Here is a 15736-nt window from a genome sequence, read left to right as displayed (position 1 = left end):
GCCATGTCGTACGGGCCGCTCGACCCGCGCGGCCCCGGGGCGCCGCCGCCGCCCCGGGACTTCGGCGGCATCATCCAGACATGCAGCGGCAACGTGCAGCGCATTGCGCAGTACAGTGAGTGCGCGGCCGGGGAGGGACGGGGCGGCCCGGCCCGGCAGCGCCCCGGGGCCGGGAGCGCGGGGGTGCGGCGGGAGCCGGGGTGGGCAGAGGCTCCCCGGAGCGGTTCCGGGCAGGGGTGCCCGGGGCAGGCGGACTCGGGGCGGGCTCCCCCCCCGGGCCGGGCACACGGCGGGTGCTGGGCGCGGTGATGCCCAGCCCGGCTGCAGGGCGGGGTGAACGCTGCGGGCGCTCTCGGTGAGTGTCTGTCCCTGTCACCGAGCGTCCCCTTCCCTGCGGCAGTGGCACTACGGCCAGTCCGGCCGCTCGCTGGCATTGGATGTCCTCAGTGAGGGGCTCCGGGGGCAACAGGAGCCCGAGGTGTCACCGCGCTCGGGAGCAGCTGCTGTCCCAGGGATCTCGAATGGGGATGAGAGCGTGCGGCTTCCCCCCTCGCTGTGCTCGCAGCGTCCTGCTCCCGGGCAGGATGTCCCTAAGGTGTTGCAGTTTCTTGGTCGCGTGGTTGTCATTAGAGAGAGTTACCGATATTGTATGATAATCATAGAAATCTCAGTACTGATCCCTGAAATGCTGCTCATAAAAGCAGTCACGTCCTGAAGAGTCTTCGATAAAATCCTTCCTAAGGATACAGTCTTTGCTAAAAAAGACATGAATTGTTTGAGTGCCCATGCAATTTTTTTAAGGGCAAGATCAGTTGAACATGTTGGTTCCTTAGAAAGTTGATGACTTCTCTGATGATACAAAGCTATTTATGTTACTGAAAATGCTTTGTTCAGTCATGTTCATTTCCCCTTGGTGTAGGCATTGTTAAATTGCTTCAAAGTTTGCCAAATAGCATGGCGTGTTGAGGTTTTTTTCCTTTTTCCCTCTTTTTATTTTTTCCTTTACCCTCCTTCTTTCTCCCTTCCACAGGATTTCTTTAAGCCTCCTGTTCTAAGCAGCTCAGCTTCTCTCATAGGACAGGCTTCCACTGTCTCATGACCTGCAGCCATCCTATCTTCATGTGCTGCCTATCTCAAATTAAACAAATAGCCTTACAGTTTTATCGAGGTGGGTGGGAACACACAGAATATCTGTAACATCATTAATGTTACAGTAGTTAACTTTATTACACACTGTATAAAAGCTTTCCATTCAAGCCTAAGAGAAAAAGATAGATTGAAGCCTTAAGGCTGTCCTCATTTCTTCTTCCCCTATAAGGAAAAGAGCAAACAGTATGCACAGCTGAGTATTATTCACTTCTTTGGGGAGTCTGTGGAGTGAGCATTTCACACAAAATTACAGAAAACCGGTGGCCTGAGCTGGCTAAACTGTTGTTTGCTCAGTAATGTAACAGTCTTGCAGCTAGAGCAAAGATTGAAGTGTTTCAAGAAATCTTAGCTGTCAGATAGTGAGTATGTGGAAGGCTCTACAGCCTGAAATTAAAAGGGCTTGGAGACAGAAAGCTGTTGACTGAGGGGGCTCTGTGTGTTGGTACATACCCCCTATCCAAAGAATAAAGAGCTCCATCCTCTTCCTTTCATTTTCCAGACACTTTCCTCTCATTTTCTGTAGACTGTGTGTTGCTGTTGGCTGAGATAAACTAAGAAAAGCAAACTGCTGAACCTGGCAAGGGCAGGACAGACAGCACATTGCCTGGCCTGCAAATGGGACTGTGCAAGAATCTCCCCATGCAGAGAAAAATAAGTCCCAGAGTGCCTGGACATTATGGCACAAATGCTGTTTGCCAAGTCCTCGGCATCCGCACTCAGAGTGCAGTCCGTGTGCCGTTTGTCACCAGCTTGACTATGAATTTTTCTGACCTTCCTGTGTCTGACAGAGCTGTGAAATATGTGCAGTCTTGCTTGCTGGAAGCCAAGCTCAGTATACGAGGAGTTGCCAATCAACTCTTCACTGTATAACCTAATAGAAGTCTGAAATTCTAGGTTAGAATACACTTGGTGGATGTAAAAGCTAATTACTGGCTAATTACTGATTAACTCATATTGCAGCTTTAGCTGAGCTGCACTTGTTATAAGCCACTGGACATCCCTTTAAAAGAAGTGGCCGTGGTGGGGATCAGATGCTTCTCCAGCAACATATTTATTCAACTGCAGAGGCTCCGGGCTGAAAGTAGAAGTTACACAGAAGGGTGTCTCTGAATTGGAAGAAATTCTTGTTAAACTTGTGGGATAATTCAGTTCAATTCAGTTGCCTGTGGAACTGTATTACGGTGTTCCTCCTTGGCCTTGCCTCTCACTGCATGATGCGACAGTATAGATTTCATGATCGATTTGGGACAATCAGTCTTTGTGCTGCTGTTATGCGTGCTGAGCCCAGCATGTCAGTATTGATAAAAACTGTGCTGCTGCAGAATAAAGTGGATCAGCTTCTTGATCTGTCAAAGAAGTATTCTAAGATAGAGGGAGTGGGAAGAGAAAATGTACTTGCTTTTCAGGTAGATTAATGGTTTGATGTGATTCATTGTGTGGTTTCATGATCATGAGTGCCTATACAAGGAAAATAGTGGGAAAACATTGGAGATAAGGGAGAAGGAGGTCTAAAATATCTCTCTGCGCTACAACATGATTTCGAATTGACAAAGGCCAACTGTGAGGTGCACATTGCTATCTCTTGTTCTTGAAAGATTGTTTGTGCCAGTATTATGAAAGGTTTGGACTATCATGAGTAGAAAAATGCAGGTCTGGGGGAGTTTTTTGAAACTAATAGCAACACTTGTCATTTTCTTTTTATTTTTTTTAACAGAGCACTAATAATTTAAGTAACTTTAAAATAATGTAAAAGTGGCAACACAGCATAGTGAAGTTATTCTGCAGCAGTGATAGCCTAAAATACTGAAATAGCAAGGCTGGTAGAAACAACTCTGTTAGCTGGTCTAAAAAGGTTGAGGAAGAGGCGTGCATAAGCTTTTAGCTCCACTGACTTCTCTTCAGGGTACCTATGCCTCACTATCACTTTCTTGTCTGAAAGTTAGTTTGTTAGGCTGGATCATGTATAGGTGGGGATGTTTAAAATACACTTTGCATTTCACAGAATCCCAGAACTATTGAGTTTGGAATGGACCTCTGGAGTTCATCTGGTCCAGCCCCTGATAAAGCAGGTTCCCCCCAAGCAGGTTGTGCAGGATGGCATCCAGGCAGGGTTTGAATATCTCCAGGGAAGGAGACTCCACAGCTTCTGTGGGCAGCCCATTCCAGGGCTTTGTCACCCTCTCAGTAAAATAATTTTTCCTCATATTTAGATGGAACTTCCTGTGTTTCAGTTGTGGCTGTTGTCCCATGTGCTGTCTCTGGACACCAGTGAGAAGAGTCTGGTCCACATCCTCTTGGCATCCACCCATAAATACTTGTATATATTTAAAGCAAAGAATTTAAGTGTTGCCTTACTAGGTTAAGTCAGACATTGAAATAAATTTAGCTTTTAGCTTTCTTTTGGGGAAAGCTAAAAGAATACATTCAAGAAGGAATAAAATATATTTGAACTTGTCTTACTAACTCACCCTGTGATCTCTTTATCTTCAGCTGCTCAAATAAAGAATTTGATGAGCCAGCTGGGAACCAAGCAGGATTCCAGCAAGCTTCAGGAAAATTTGTGAGTATTAAATGAGCAAACATTGGTATAGATGTTCTTTCATTTCTGTCTGTGTTCTTAGGGAAAGTGGGCTACTTGCTTTGGGGAGATGCTTTATTAGATAAATTTAATACAGTCCTACAAACCCAGAATGACTAGCTGCATTAAGTAGTTTACTGGACAAATTAAGGTGTTTCTGCAGGACTCTGGAGAAGCCATTCAAAACTTCTAAGTAGGAACAGTTCTTTCTATAGTTTCTATATAGTTTTTCTATAGTTTCTTTAAAAAGCAGTAGTACATCAGCCATGCATTAGCATTAGCTGTCCTCTGAGGAGTAGTCATAGTAGCTTCACTCATGGTTTAGAAGAAATGAATGCCATACCAGGTATTTGGTCCTCACATGAGACAAGTAAGGAAAAACAGTAAGCAAGCCCCATAACTGGTGAAAAAGTAGCTTGTAGTACAGATCGATTTAGGCAGCAGAAAGATTAGCAATCATATATAGCAGCCAAAATGTCATATGTAATTTCTGAAGAATAATATGCCAGTGGGGGACAATGTAGAAGACATTTAAACAGGTATAGTTCAAACTGACCCCTGGAGAGACTGTACAGGGGCTCTCTGTGTCTGAGCATCTTTTACAAATTTGTGAAGCATAAATAGCACGTTATGGAAAGAATAATTTTTGAGGTCGTCAAAGAAAACTTCAAAGTACTTTCTTCCACTCTATTCATGTGACAGTACCTTGAATCTCTGAATGCACAATTATTCTGGTTTTTATAATGTCGATTTTTTGATAAGTTCATGACTTGTGGTGGAAGATATACATACTTTATTTGAAGGATGAGATCAGAGTCCAGTTGGGAGAGAAAGGGATTTGTTTCCTTGAGCTGCTCAGTTGACTCAATCTCTGTTTAATCAGTAGATTAAAGAACTAATCACTGGTGACCAAACAAATGCCTGCCCATTTAACATCACTGTAGAAGTTGCATAATCTCTCCTCTTTGGGGTGAGTGGCTGCACCCCACAAATTGTCAGCTGCCATACAAACTTAACAAAAGGCATGGATATTTTGTTCAGTTTACATATACAGCTCATACAATAATGGTACCTGAATGCCTTGATTTGTGTGTCTGTTGGGCCAAGTAAGTGACTTTCACTTAAGCGTCTTGTACCCACTGAATGCAAAAGAAATTGCTTCTGGTTTTAGTATTTTTTTTCCTAGTTTACAGTATAGTTTTTATATATTAGTATTAGACACTTCACAACAATAGCTTCATATTGCAATGTTGTTGAACAACATAAAGGCTCAAGGGAAAGCCTTGCGATTCTGAAGTAGAAGCTGGATTGTTCTTTCTGACCACCGTTTTTCACAAAAGTGAAGAATTTTATATCAGAGTCTCTGTACTTTTATCAAATGTACATTTAACCAATGAAGTTGGTGGTTGTCAAGTGAAGAGTTAGTTACTGATTGGTATCATAAGGAATTCACCCTAAAAGAGGTATTATATTCACTGAATAAAGTTGTTTCTCTCTTATGCCATTGGAGAAAAAGATATTTTTAAAGCTACTGAATTATACTAGTTAGCAAGGAGCAAAGAAGTTATTTGAATCTTTTTTTAAAAATGTAGTCCAGAGTCAAGTTGATTTAAAAAAAAAAAAAACAAAGTACATCTCTGATCCTTTAGGTTGAAAAAAACCTACTGTAAGGCTGTGTGATCTCAGAACCCCTATTTAGTCATCATTCTGGACACTAAATGCTCAGTGGCTGCTTTTTAGGTAGATCTTGTATAATTGCCTTTGAACTTCTATTTCAGACAACAGCTGCAGCACTCTGCAAACTGCCTTGCCAAAGAGACCAATGAATATCTAAAGGAGTTGGGGTCTCTGCCACTTCCCCTGTCTGCTTCTGAACAGGTAGGCAGGCAGAATTTTCTGGACATACTTCTAGATGACTCATTTCATTAATCTAGGGTAGACCACAACCTCACAAATCCTGAACTGGCACAGCTGAAGAGACAGCAGCATTTTGAAATGAAGGATGATGGTGAAATAGAGAAGCTCATTAAGCTGGCTGCATCCTGGCTGCTTATATGACACTGGGAAAACTATGTTTCCCAGGAGCAAATAGGTACAAAACTTTCCCACATGAGAATAAGAGGCCCTAAATGTTTGGGGAGAACTCAGTGTGCAATTCTGGTGTTCTGAGTAAATTTCTGAAAAACAATCTTGTTTACAAAGCACCTGGTGGTGCAAGGTAGTGTTTTAGGATAAGAATTCAGAGCAGACTGCCTATCAGTATGAAATGTGAGCATGCCAGTAAGCTTTCCCTTGCATGTGATTTGTTGGGGGGGGGGGGGGTAGGGGAAGCTGGCTCACTTTGCTTATATTTGAATAAAGCAAAATATGATGAGGCAAAGATTATGATTGTCTCTTACCAAATAATAGTTTGAGTTCCTGCTCCCTGTGGGAAAGGGAAGGAACAGTCCTCTGCTGCTAGTGTCAATTCACCACTGCCTGCTTTTGGGATACTGTTGTAGGATGATCTGGGGATGTGGGTCAGCAGATGTTGTCTTGGTCTAATTCTGTATTTAAGGTTTATATATCAGTTGGAAGCATGGCCATGTTTTGCTGGTTTGTTCAGCAAATATTTTTCAGTTAATCTTCTGTGGTGAACAAAATCCTGTCATGTGCATCTCACTGAATGTAACCCAGGGAAAGTTCAGTCAAAATCTGCAGGAGCTGGAATCAGAATGCTGAGGATCTGCTCTGGCAGAAGGGTTGTTGCTTCCAGAGGGTTCAGATGGAAGCTTCAATGTATTATGAGGCTGCTGTAGTGGCTTTTTATAGAAAAAAAAAATAATTGAAAATATTTATTTCCTTGAAATGATTGTTGAATTGGTACAAGCTCATTGCAGGATTAGAGTCCTGGAAATCCCACAGTTTGAGCCAGCTGTTGCAAATCTCTCTATCAGAAAACATAGGACCTGACCTAGCATTGTCCTTGGGACAAGCTTTTCCACAACTTCTTATTTCACATTACTGGAATGTCACAACAGTCAAAGAAGATGTCCTGTGGAGGCTAAATAAATTGATACTGTAAAACGAGGATGAAAAGGATTATTGCAATTAATGTATTTGGAGAAAAGATAAACTGAAATGGTTATCAGGACTAAGGATGTTATCTGATCTAATAATAACAGGCTTGTAGTGTGGCATGGTTGGGAGAGACACCTTAGGAGACTGGGACAGTGGGTGTTGTCATTAGCTCTGGAAGTGTGGGGTTTCCTGTGTTTGTGAGAAGTTTAAGTACTATGAGGTTGGCTAAGTGAAGGAATGGTGGGAAAAAGCACTGTAGGTAACCAAATGGTATGTAGTTAAATGTGGTGAATTATTGGAATGTGATTAGAATAAAAGTAATGGCATACTTCAGACTTTAAAACTAGATTGAAATTGGAGAGCCTTGTTGCACAAAACTGTCCTGCATTTGGCAAGGCATGGAGCATTGGTTTAAGGAATTAAAACATGGTGGGCTTTTTGTTCTATCCAGCGCCCCAGACCGCTGGCACCAGAAGATCACTGAATGCCAGCATTCTTTGTTGTTGTTGTGGTTATGATGGTTTTCTAAGGGTCTGACAGTCACTTTATAATGAATGGGAATGTCTAAACTCTTGTTTGTGTTTCGATTCTTCAGCGCCAACAGAGGCTTCAGAAAGAACGATTAATGAATGACTTCTCCACGGCCTTAAATAATTTCCAGGCAGTACAGAGGCGAGTGTCAGAGAAGGAAAAAGAGACCATAGCAAGGGCGAGAGCTGGCTCCCGTATCTCTGTAAGTATTATGGGAATTTGGAGTGATATAGTGAGCTACGAGTCTTCTGAGAGATCTTGTACTTGCCTTCCAACCTCATACGTGTCTACTGACACCTTACTGAGTGCATCTGAGGTATTGGTGCAGTACTTTTGCCATTCCAGGTGTTGGAAGTAACCTCTCATTTCAGTGTGCTCCAGTGTCAGTATAGAGGAGGGAAGGAATCCTGGTAGTTGCAAATGTTGCAGGAGATGAAATGGGAAGTCAAAGTATAGTGAATAGGAAAGTATTGCAGGCTGCTCTTCACTTGATGTCAGCCCTATGCTATAAATTTTAAGAGTTCAGATGGAAGCTTAACACACCTTAAATTACATTCACACTGTGTTGCTTTATATTCCTATAGCTTCTGTCCTGCTAATATCTCCAATGTATGTTCACTGTTACGTTTTGACAAACCCCTGTGGCTACTAAGAATTCATAATAAAATGGCCAGTGAAAGCATTTCTCTCCTTTTGCCTCAGGGCTTTCTGCTAGTTCTGCATTCTTAATTTCTGCAAGGGAACATATTTATCCATTGGATTATGCTCTAAATTTTTTGCTTCATGTTGGGAAAGGAGGTTACAGACATTGACAGCTGATTCGAGAACTGGACTGGCTGCTTTTGATCATTCAGTTGCCTCTGATTGGCAGAGACAATCTGAATCTAAAAATTAAATCTAAAGATGAAGCTAAAACTAATCTTACATAACCTGAGTTTAATCTGAAAGCTGCAGTGACAGTGGCATTCTCCAAGAACTCTCTGGACAGTATATGCCTTGGTCTTCAAGATACTGCTGGTGATTTTGTGCATGGTCCTGGTAGTCTGTGAGAGTAGTGACTCCTTTATCTCTTCCAGGCTGATGAGCGGTTCAGAGAAGAACAGCTTGTTTCATTTGATAGGTAATAACTTTGTACTCTTGAGGTTTTCATTACATATAACTGAAGTTTTTATGGTGTGGTATGTTACTGTAATTCAGGCCAGACTCTGCTGGCTGGATGCAAAGCAAAAAGAGTTGAAAAGTAATTATTGCAGCACATGTAATATACTATCTAAGAAACTGCATATGACAGTATTTTATCCTCCTTAAGTACAGACTCTGTGATTATTACCCTGAGGGGAATAGTAGTGCCCTTAGGATGTGGCAGCTGGAGCTCCTGGTGTTCTGGCCTGTAAACACAAGATTACCAGACAGGATTTCACTCACTGTGACTCTTTCCACAGAGTGCTGTGTATTTATATCATGGGTTTAGATGTTCTCTAGCAGCCCAATTGAAGCTACAGCAGAATAGCAGATGAGGCTGCCTAAAATTCAGAAGTCCTGGACATTGTGCACTGGCAAACTAATCCTAGAATGTGCACAACAAGACAGCATTACTGTCACCTGTCAGACAGTTGTACTGCTTCTGCAGTAACTGTGTGCCTGTGTGGTAGACGGCTTTGTAAAATGTTGCGTCAACTCTACAGTGTGGTAAAGAGAGTCTGAGCCCGTCCAGAAGTACCTGTGATTAATGTGTCAACTGGCCTGAAATCTGTTGGCCCTGTCTGTATAAATCCTTTCACTTTCTGAATCAAGAGACCTTGGTGACCAGTCTTATCCTCCCTCTGCAAACTGCCCTTCATCTGCTCAGCTGCTTGGTGTGTGTCCCTTCATTAGCCCTGGGCTTTCACTCTGAGCAGGGGTGAAACCCCAGGTGTTCAGTTATGCAGGTGCTGGGATGGGTTTGAAGGCCTTGCACACTAAAGCAGTGGGACCCAGAGGCTCTTAGCATAATGAGAGATGATGGCACACAGCAGCTATTCCACTTTCAAAGCTGTTCTTGTGTGCTATGTGTCAGAAACTTCTGCTTTTGAGATCTGCAGACCCTATGGTCATCTCAGAGCTGAATTACTGGAATGGTCAGCTGTGTCTGACCTACTCATGTAGTGTATTTTCATTTCTTTAGGCACTTTTAAGACTTTAAAACTTACTATTTAGTGTTGTACCGAACACTGGACTGGTACAATGCTTTCTGGTGCACTTCTCTATTGAAAAGATGGAGATGTTGCCCTTGAAGAACTTTTTAAGCTGAACATAGAGATGGCCTTGTATTATAGGTGCTGGCTCCACTCTAATTGGTGTAACTTCTTCAGCAGTTGTGAAGAACCAGCTCATCAGGAGAGGGGTAGACTGGGATGCAGAGTTACTTGAGTTTTAATACCTCTTTTGGTGGATAATTTAATTCAAAGTTCTTACTAGACTAATGAATTGAAATACTAAAACACTGTAGTCTTATCTCCAAATGTCAGATAAGCAAGAAGCTTTGAATCCAGAGGTTTGTCAGGTGTTCTTCTGTTCTGTTAATGTGCTTGCAGGCTGCTCTCTATCAGAGCTTTCACCCTGATTTCTCCTTTTTGGAGGGATGGTAAGAAGCAAGGAATGTACAAGTATTTCTTAAAAAAAGAACTGAAATAAGCAGGTTTCTTCTATAATGCTGTAGATAACTGTTACATTCTAGAACTGAGTGTTCTATGCATTAACTGCTTTCCAGTTTCTTCACATTGCCTGATCTGTCCCTTTTTTCAATTGTCACAACAGTCACAAATTGGTCCTGCCCTTGTACACAGTGACAGGGCCAAGAACCTGGGGGTTGTTCTGTAGAAAACTCTTCAAACTTAATTCATTTTGCCATAAAATGCAGTATTGAAGTACCTACAGTCAGGGAGAGACTGACTTTCCCTCTCTTTCTAGTGGTGAAGATTGGAATCAGATGCAGTCTCAGGAAGAAGATGTGGCAATAACTGAACAGGACCTTGAACTCATTAAAGAAAGAGAAACCGCAATCAGGCAATTAGAGGTGACCAGTCGATCCTGCACAGTTAACAGTACTGGGAGATAAAGGAGTCGTGCAGTGCTAATTAATGGGATGGGCTGAGGAGAGCTGATGGTGAAGGAATCGATTCTTGTAGAGAGGATTGATGCCAATATAATCTCCCTGCTCCTGTTGAAGGAGGTATATTTTCCCTCAGTGTTGACTGGTGATCCTTCAGAGATGGCAGGAGCAATTCATGTTACAGTGTTCATATTGTGCTAATTGCTAATGTGATGAAACAAATATTCAGTAGGAGGAGTATTGTAGGCTCCCGTTGTTAATCCCAAGGTGGTAACATCAAGTCACCTCAGTCAGTGAATGCTGGTGTCTATTCTGATGCTTTGAGTGATGGTCAGAAGAGGTGCTAAGAGGGAGGATTAGAAAAAATTGTACACAGTGTTTGTTGTAACTTGTTAAACTGTTGTCTTCAGGCAGACATTTTGGATGTCAATCAGATATTTAAGGATTTAGCCATGATGATTCATGACCAAGGAGATATGATTGGTAAGTGTATTTGGATAATTAGAAGTTTTTTCTTGATTCAGTTACATGTTTTGTGTACATGGATTAAATTTTTCAGTATTTTGCATTAAAAATATTGTATTTCTGGTTATAATTTTTAAACACTGAAGCTCTGAAATATTTTGCAATGAGTTCTCCTGCTTTTTCCATAGATAGCATAGAGGCAAATGTGGAAAGTGCAGAAGTCCATGTGGAAAGAGCCAGTGAGCAGTTACAGAGAGCTGCCTATTATCAGGTAAATTCTATGTGCTTGCTTGATTGTCAGTGTATAGTTGAGCAGTAATGAAACAGGCTGAGCAAGACACTGAGGACTGCAGCACACCAGACTAGTTACTAAAACCAGCTCGTGCAAGCTGGCATTCACTCAAAATTGACTGCAAGGAATATATAAAGCACTTGAGTCTAAAACATGATACTGAAATTCACCTTGTGCTTTAGAGTAGATAGAGTTCTGGCCTTTCACAGTCTGCAAGCCTAAGTGTTTACCTGTCTTTGTTGTTGTTAGGAGTTAGCAGAAGAAACAAGAACAAATTCTGATGTTGTATCCAACTTGTAAACATATCAGCCAAGACACTGATATGCAAAAATTTATGCCCAGACTCAGGTAACTTCTGGTGACCAGGATTTGCAACACTTCTGTCCAGCTGCTGAGTTTCTATCCCATAGTCTGGGCTCCCTGTCCCATCACATCTCTTGCAGTGGCTCTCACAGCTGTATGGTAGCCAGTGTTTTCTGTAGCTTCCTTTCAGCATCCTTGTCCCTGTAGGTCTGACTTCTGTGAAGGGGTAAAGGTTCTGCTTTAGTCAATCCCATTACTGCTGGGACTTCAGGCTTCCACACAAGATAAATACTGGACTCTTCCAAGCTGTTAAGTGGGAGATACTGGAAGGCAATAAAACTCCAATGCTGTTAAGTGCAAGGGTCGGAAGTTGCCTTTACCATCTGGCAGCGTGTAGTAGTAGTCTCTCTCTCCATGGCTTCCTTATCAAAGTTCTGAGGTATTTATAAATCTAAGTTTGGGAGCTGTTGGACATGTTTTGCATGTGTTTTTTTTTTTTCTGGATGGAGAAGGAACTGGTTATATATAACTACCCTCAAATCCTTAGATGCCAAGTTAAAAATGTTTGGTGTATATGGATGGTAGTTTCCTGTGATGAATAAAGTGAGGAAAGCTGTAAAATCCAAGTCCACGTACATGAAATAATTTAAAATGTAGAAATGCAACACCAAGCCCAAGTGGCTATGGGAAGATTGTATCGGAGAACTGCTCAGGAGTTTGATTAGGATTACCTGAAAAATCTAAATAGCTAGAAAGGCTTGGTCTTCTCTGAGACTTGTATTTTCCTTAAGAGAAAAGAGAAGCAAAACCTGTCACATTTTGACTTAACTGCATCTCTCAGACCACTGAACTCCTAAAATTAAAAACATTCATCTGTAGAATCATGGAGTTTAAGGAACATATAAAAGCGTTCAGACCACACTGGTTACTCCTCTCAAATAACTGTGGGTATCAAGTGCTCTTGTTCACCCAAGTTAGTAATGTGAATGGTAGCCTTGCTTTTTCCTCAAGTGTTCCTGGTGTCAGTGGCTTTTTTTTTTCTCTTATTAGAAGAAATCCCGTAAGAAGATCTGTATCCTGATTCTTGGCCTTGCTGTGGCCTGTATAATCATAGGACTCCTTATCTGGCTGACAAAAAAATGAAATCTTCCCATGGAACCCAGTCTCACTGCTGAGATTTTTTCTCTCAGAGCAAACAGGCTGACTAGTCTCGGAGATGAATTGACCACCCTGAGAGAGCACAAGCTGGAACTCCTTCTAGTAATAGATATTAGCAACTAATGTGCAGATAACTAGTATTTGGAATTAGTGACCCATGGAGACAGTATTTATCAGTTAATATACAAATTATATTGTTTTATGTAACTAAAATCTTGTGGTTTTGCTTTCTGTAATGTGTTATGCCCTGTCCCAGCTGTATGCTGAAGTGTGATCAATAATTGGAGATGTCTTGTTTTTGACAAGTCGCACAACTTTAACATTTTGTATGTGTAGGTAACTTTGTTGGACTGGAATGAGAATGACACTCAAAAACAGCACACCACCAAGTCACATTATGTAAATCCAGCAGTTTCTAAAGTCTCCAGTATCTGCCCCATGGTTTTATTGTCTCCAGGTGGCTGTGGTTATAGATTCTCTTGAAGAAAAGGATGTTATTACAGATTTGAGAGGCAAGGAGGGTATGCATGGATGATAATTTGAATCTCTGCGTGCTGGTCAGTTTAGCCTTGAGACTCATAACTGTGTTGTTTAAATTTTTTGGGTGTGGTTGGGGTTGTTTTTTCACAAAATGCATCACTTGAGGAGAGAATGTTCTTTGACTTAGAATCTCACAGTGCAACCTCCTTAGACAAACTAGCTGGTCGCTTACTAGTGGACAAATAAATCTCTTCCAATGCTGACTCAAGCACTAAGTATAAAAAGTTCAGCTGCTCACTCTCAATTGTTTTTAGAAGCTTCCAGGGAGAAAAACACTTAAAAATGAGGAAGTGGGCACCTAAGTTTACAAGCTAGCAAGATTAGTGAAGAGTGTTAGCAGAAATCTTGCTTCTGAAGAAGTGCTCTTGAAGCTCACTTGCAGTGTTCTAGTAAGTATTATGTGTGGCTTGTGAACATTTGGTACTTTCAATTCTTTATGAAACAGAAAGTGCAGAAACTGGCTGAGTGAAGTGCTAGGATTTTCAGACTGAGAATGTGTGTGCAAATGAAAAAGATTGCTGCTTCCAGCTCATAGGGTTGAGCAGAACAAGCAGCCACTCCCCACTTCGATGTAGCTCTGAACTGACATGCACTGAGGGAACAGTAATCTGTCCAAAGCCCAAGGGGGGGTGGTAAATGCAGCATACTGACCCATTTTGTATTTAATCCTTAATCCTCATTCCATGTCTCTTCTGTAATAAAGTAAACGTGAAAGCTGGGAAGGGAGTGTTCTCCCAATTGCACAGTGGTTTGCACTATTGCGCCATCATTCCATCTAGTAATCATCAATAAACACTTTTAAAAGCCTCTGTCAGAGCTCCTTTCTCTTGCAGTTTAGACACTGGCACAGGTGTGTTTGCAGTTCCCTCTCTAAGCAGAGTAGAAGACTTTATATCAGTACAGTAGTGTTTCCTGCAGCTTTAGTTCTGTGGTCCTTGATTTTTCAGAATGAAACTACCTGAAAACACAAAATTCATTTCACAAGGACATACACAATACTTCTGTGCAGAGTCCTGTACAATAGCTGATGCCAGGAAAATGAATCTCTTACCTCAGCAGCATTGAGTCAGCTCTGAGTATTTGCCTTTTGCTAGAATGTGGAGCCATTGGTGATCGGACTTGAAAGCAAGGGAATTCAGTGTTGTTCTGCTCCTTTTTTGAAGTTTTGCTTGGAAATGGTAGAAGCTATTGCTTTGTGCATGCCCACTGCCAGGCAGAATCCTTTGGGTGTCACACTGCCGTATAAGAACAAAAGCACTTAGCTCCTCACCAGACCTAAAAGGGAGCATTATTTGTAGGCTCCATCCTTCTTCTAGCCTGTTTTAGTCCTCTGGAAACTGGAATTGAGGACACAGCTACAGGTGGCTGAGCTCAAGGTTTCTGTAACTGCTTGACTCCTTTCTCCTCTCTGCACATCATTGATCGTGGCAGTAGAACTGCTGCAGACACTATTTTTAAAGTCTTCACTAATGTTCCCGAGCTTGAAAAGTCACCGTCAGAAACTCCCGTGCCTGTTGCTGAAGTATTCTGGCACGGTGTGCCTGGCTCTCGGATGTGTGTTCTACAGCTCCGGAGTTGCTGGAAACATTCTGGGGCGCCTGGCTTGCCGTGAGAGCCCGGGCCATGAGCGAGCGTGGCAGCTGCGGCGTCCTGGCTGATACCGGAGAGAGGCGGCTTTTGGCTCGTACAGGCTCAGCTGTGTCTGCTTGTACCGCAGCCGTACCCCGGCTCTGCTTGGCCAGAGGCGCTGTCGCCGCGTTACAGGGGCGGGACTGGGGCTGTCCTCGCCTTATAGAGGCGGGACCGGGGCCGTTCCCGCGTTACAGAGCCGGGAGTGGGGCCGCTCCCGCGTGACAGGGGCGGTACCGGGGCCATTCCCCCGTGACAGGGGCGGGACCGGGGCTGTCCCCGCCTTACACGGACGGTACCGGGGCCGTTCCCCCGTTACAGAACCGGGACTGGGGCCGTTCCCCCGTTACAGAGCCGGGACCGGGGCCGTTCCCCCGTTACAGGGGCGGGACCGGGGCCGTTCCCGCGTTACAGGGGCGGGGCCAGGGCCGTTCCCCCGTTACAGAGGCGGTACCGGGGCCGTTCCCCCGTTACAGGGGCGGAGCCGGGGCCGTTCCCGCGTTACAGGGGCGGGGCCGGGGCCGTTCCCCCGTTACAGAGGCGGTACCGGGGCCGTTCCCCCGTTACAGGGGCGGAGCCGGGGCCGTTCCCGCGTTACAGGGGCGGGGCCGGGGCCGTTCCCCCGTTACAGGGGCGGGGCCGGGGCCGTTCCCGCGTTACAGGGGCGGGGCCGGGGCCGTTCCCCCGTTACAGGGGCGGGGCCGGGGCCGTTCCCGCGTTACAGGGGCGGGGCCGGGGCCGTTCCCCCGTTACAGGGGCGGGGCCGGGGCCGTTCCCGCGTTACAGGGGCGGGGCCGGGGCCGTTCCCCCGTTACAGGGGCGGGGCCGGGGCCGTTCCCGCGTTACAGGGGCGGGGCCGGGGCCGTTCCCGCGTTACAGGGGCGGGGCCGGGGCCGTTCCCCCGTTACAGGGGCGGGGCCGGGGCCGTTCCCGCGTTACA

General features: G+C 44.0%; 1 protein-coding gene across 3 annotated transcripts; it reads left to right on the top strand.

Annotated features, from left to right (window-relative positions):
- STX12 (syntaxin 12) lies at positions 1–13974 on the top strand. 3 transcript variants are annotated; one of them, XM_082296389.1, is made up of 9 exons: positions 1–115; positions 3640–3709; positions 5506–5605; positions 7383–7520; positions 8395–8438; positions 10268–10373; positions 10820–10892; positions 11063–11145; positions 13422–13974. In XM_082296389.1, the coding sequence occupies exons 1-9, from the start codon at positions 4–6 to the stop codon at positions 13467–13469; spliced, it is 774 nt and encodes a 257-aa protein (XP_082152515.1). In that variant the 5' UTR covers positions 1–3; the 3' UTR covers positions 13470–13974. The 3 variants fall into 3 exon arrangements, with proteins under 3 accessions (XP_082152515.1, XP_082152514.1, XP_082152513.1); XM_082296388.1 differs by having other exon boundaries at positions 12523–13974; XM_082296387.1 differs by having other exon boundaries at positions 12520–13974.
- Positions 13975–15736: the final 1762 nt, after the last annotated feature.

The sequence above is a fragment of the Coloeus monedula genome, assembly GCF_965178545.1.
Source record: "Coloeus monedula genome assembly, chromosome: 24".
Lineage (NCBI taxonomy): Eukaryota > Metazoa > Chordata > Aves > Passeriformes > Corvidae > Coloeus > Coloeus monedula.
This window is presented reverse-complemented; position numbering and strand designations above follow the sequence as displayed.

Bases quoted from the DNA above. Each gene is read 5' to 3' on its own strand.
- STX12 (XM_082296387.1), top strand. From the start codon at position 4: ATGTCGTACGGGCCGCTCGACCCGCGCGGCCCCGGGGCGCCGCCGCCG. The intron at 7,521-8,394 runs GTAAGTATTATG...TATCTCTTCCAG, and splicing joins GAGCTGGCTCCCGTATCTCT to GCTGATGAGCGGTTCAGAGA. The intron at 8,439-10,267 runs GTAATAACTTTG...CTCTCTTTCTAG, and splicing joins CAGCTTGTTTCATTTGATAG to TGGTGAAGATTGGAATCAGA.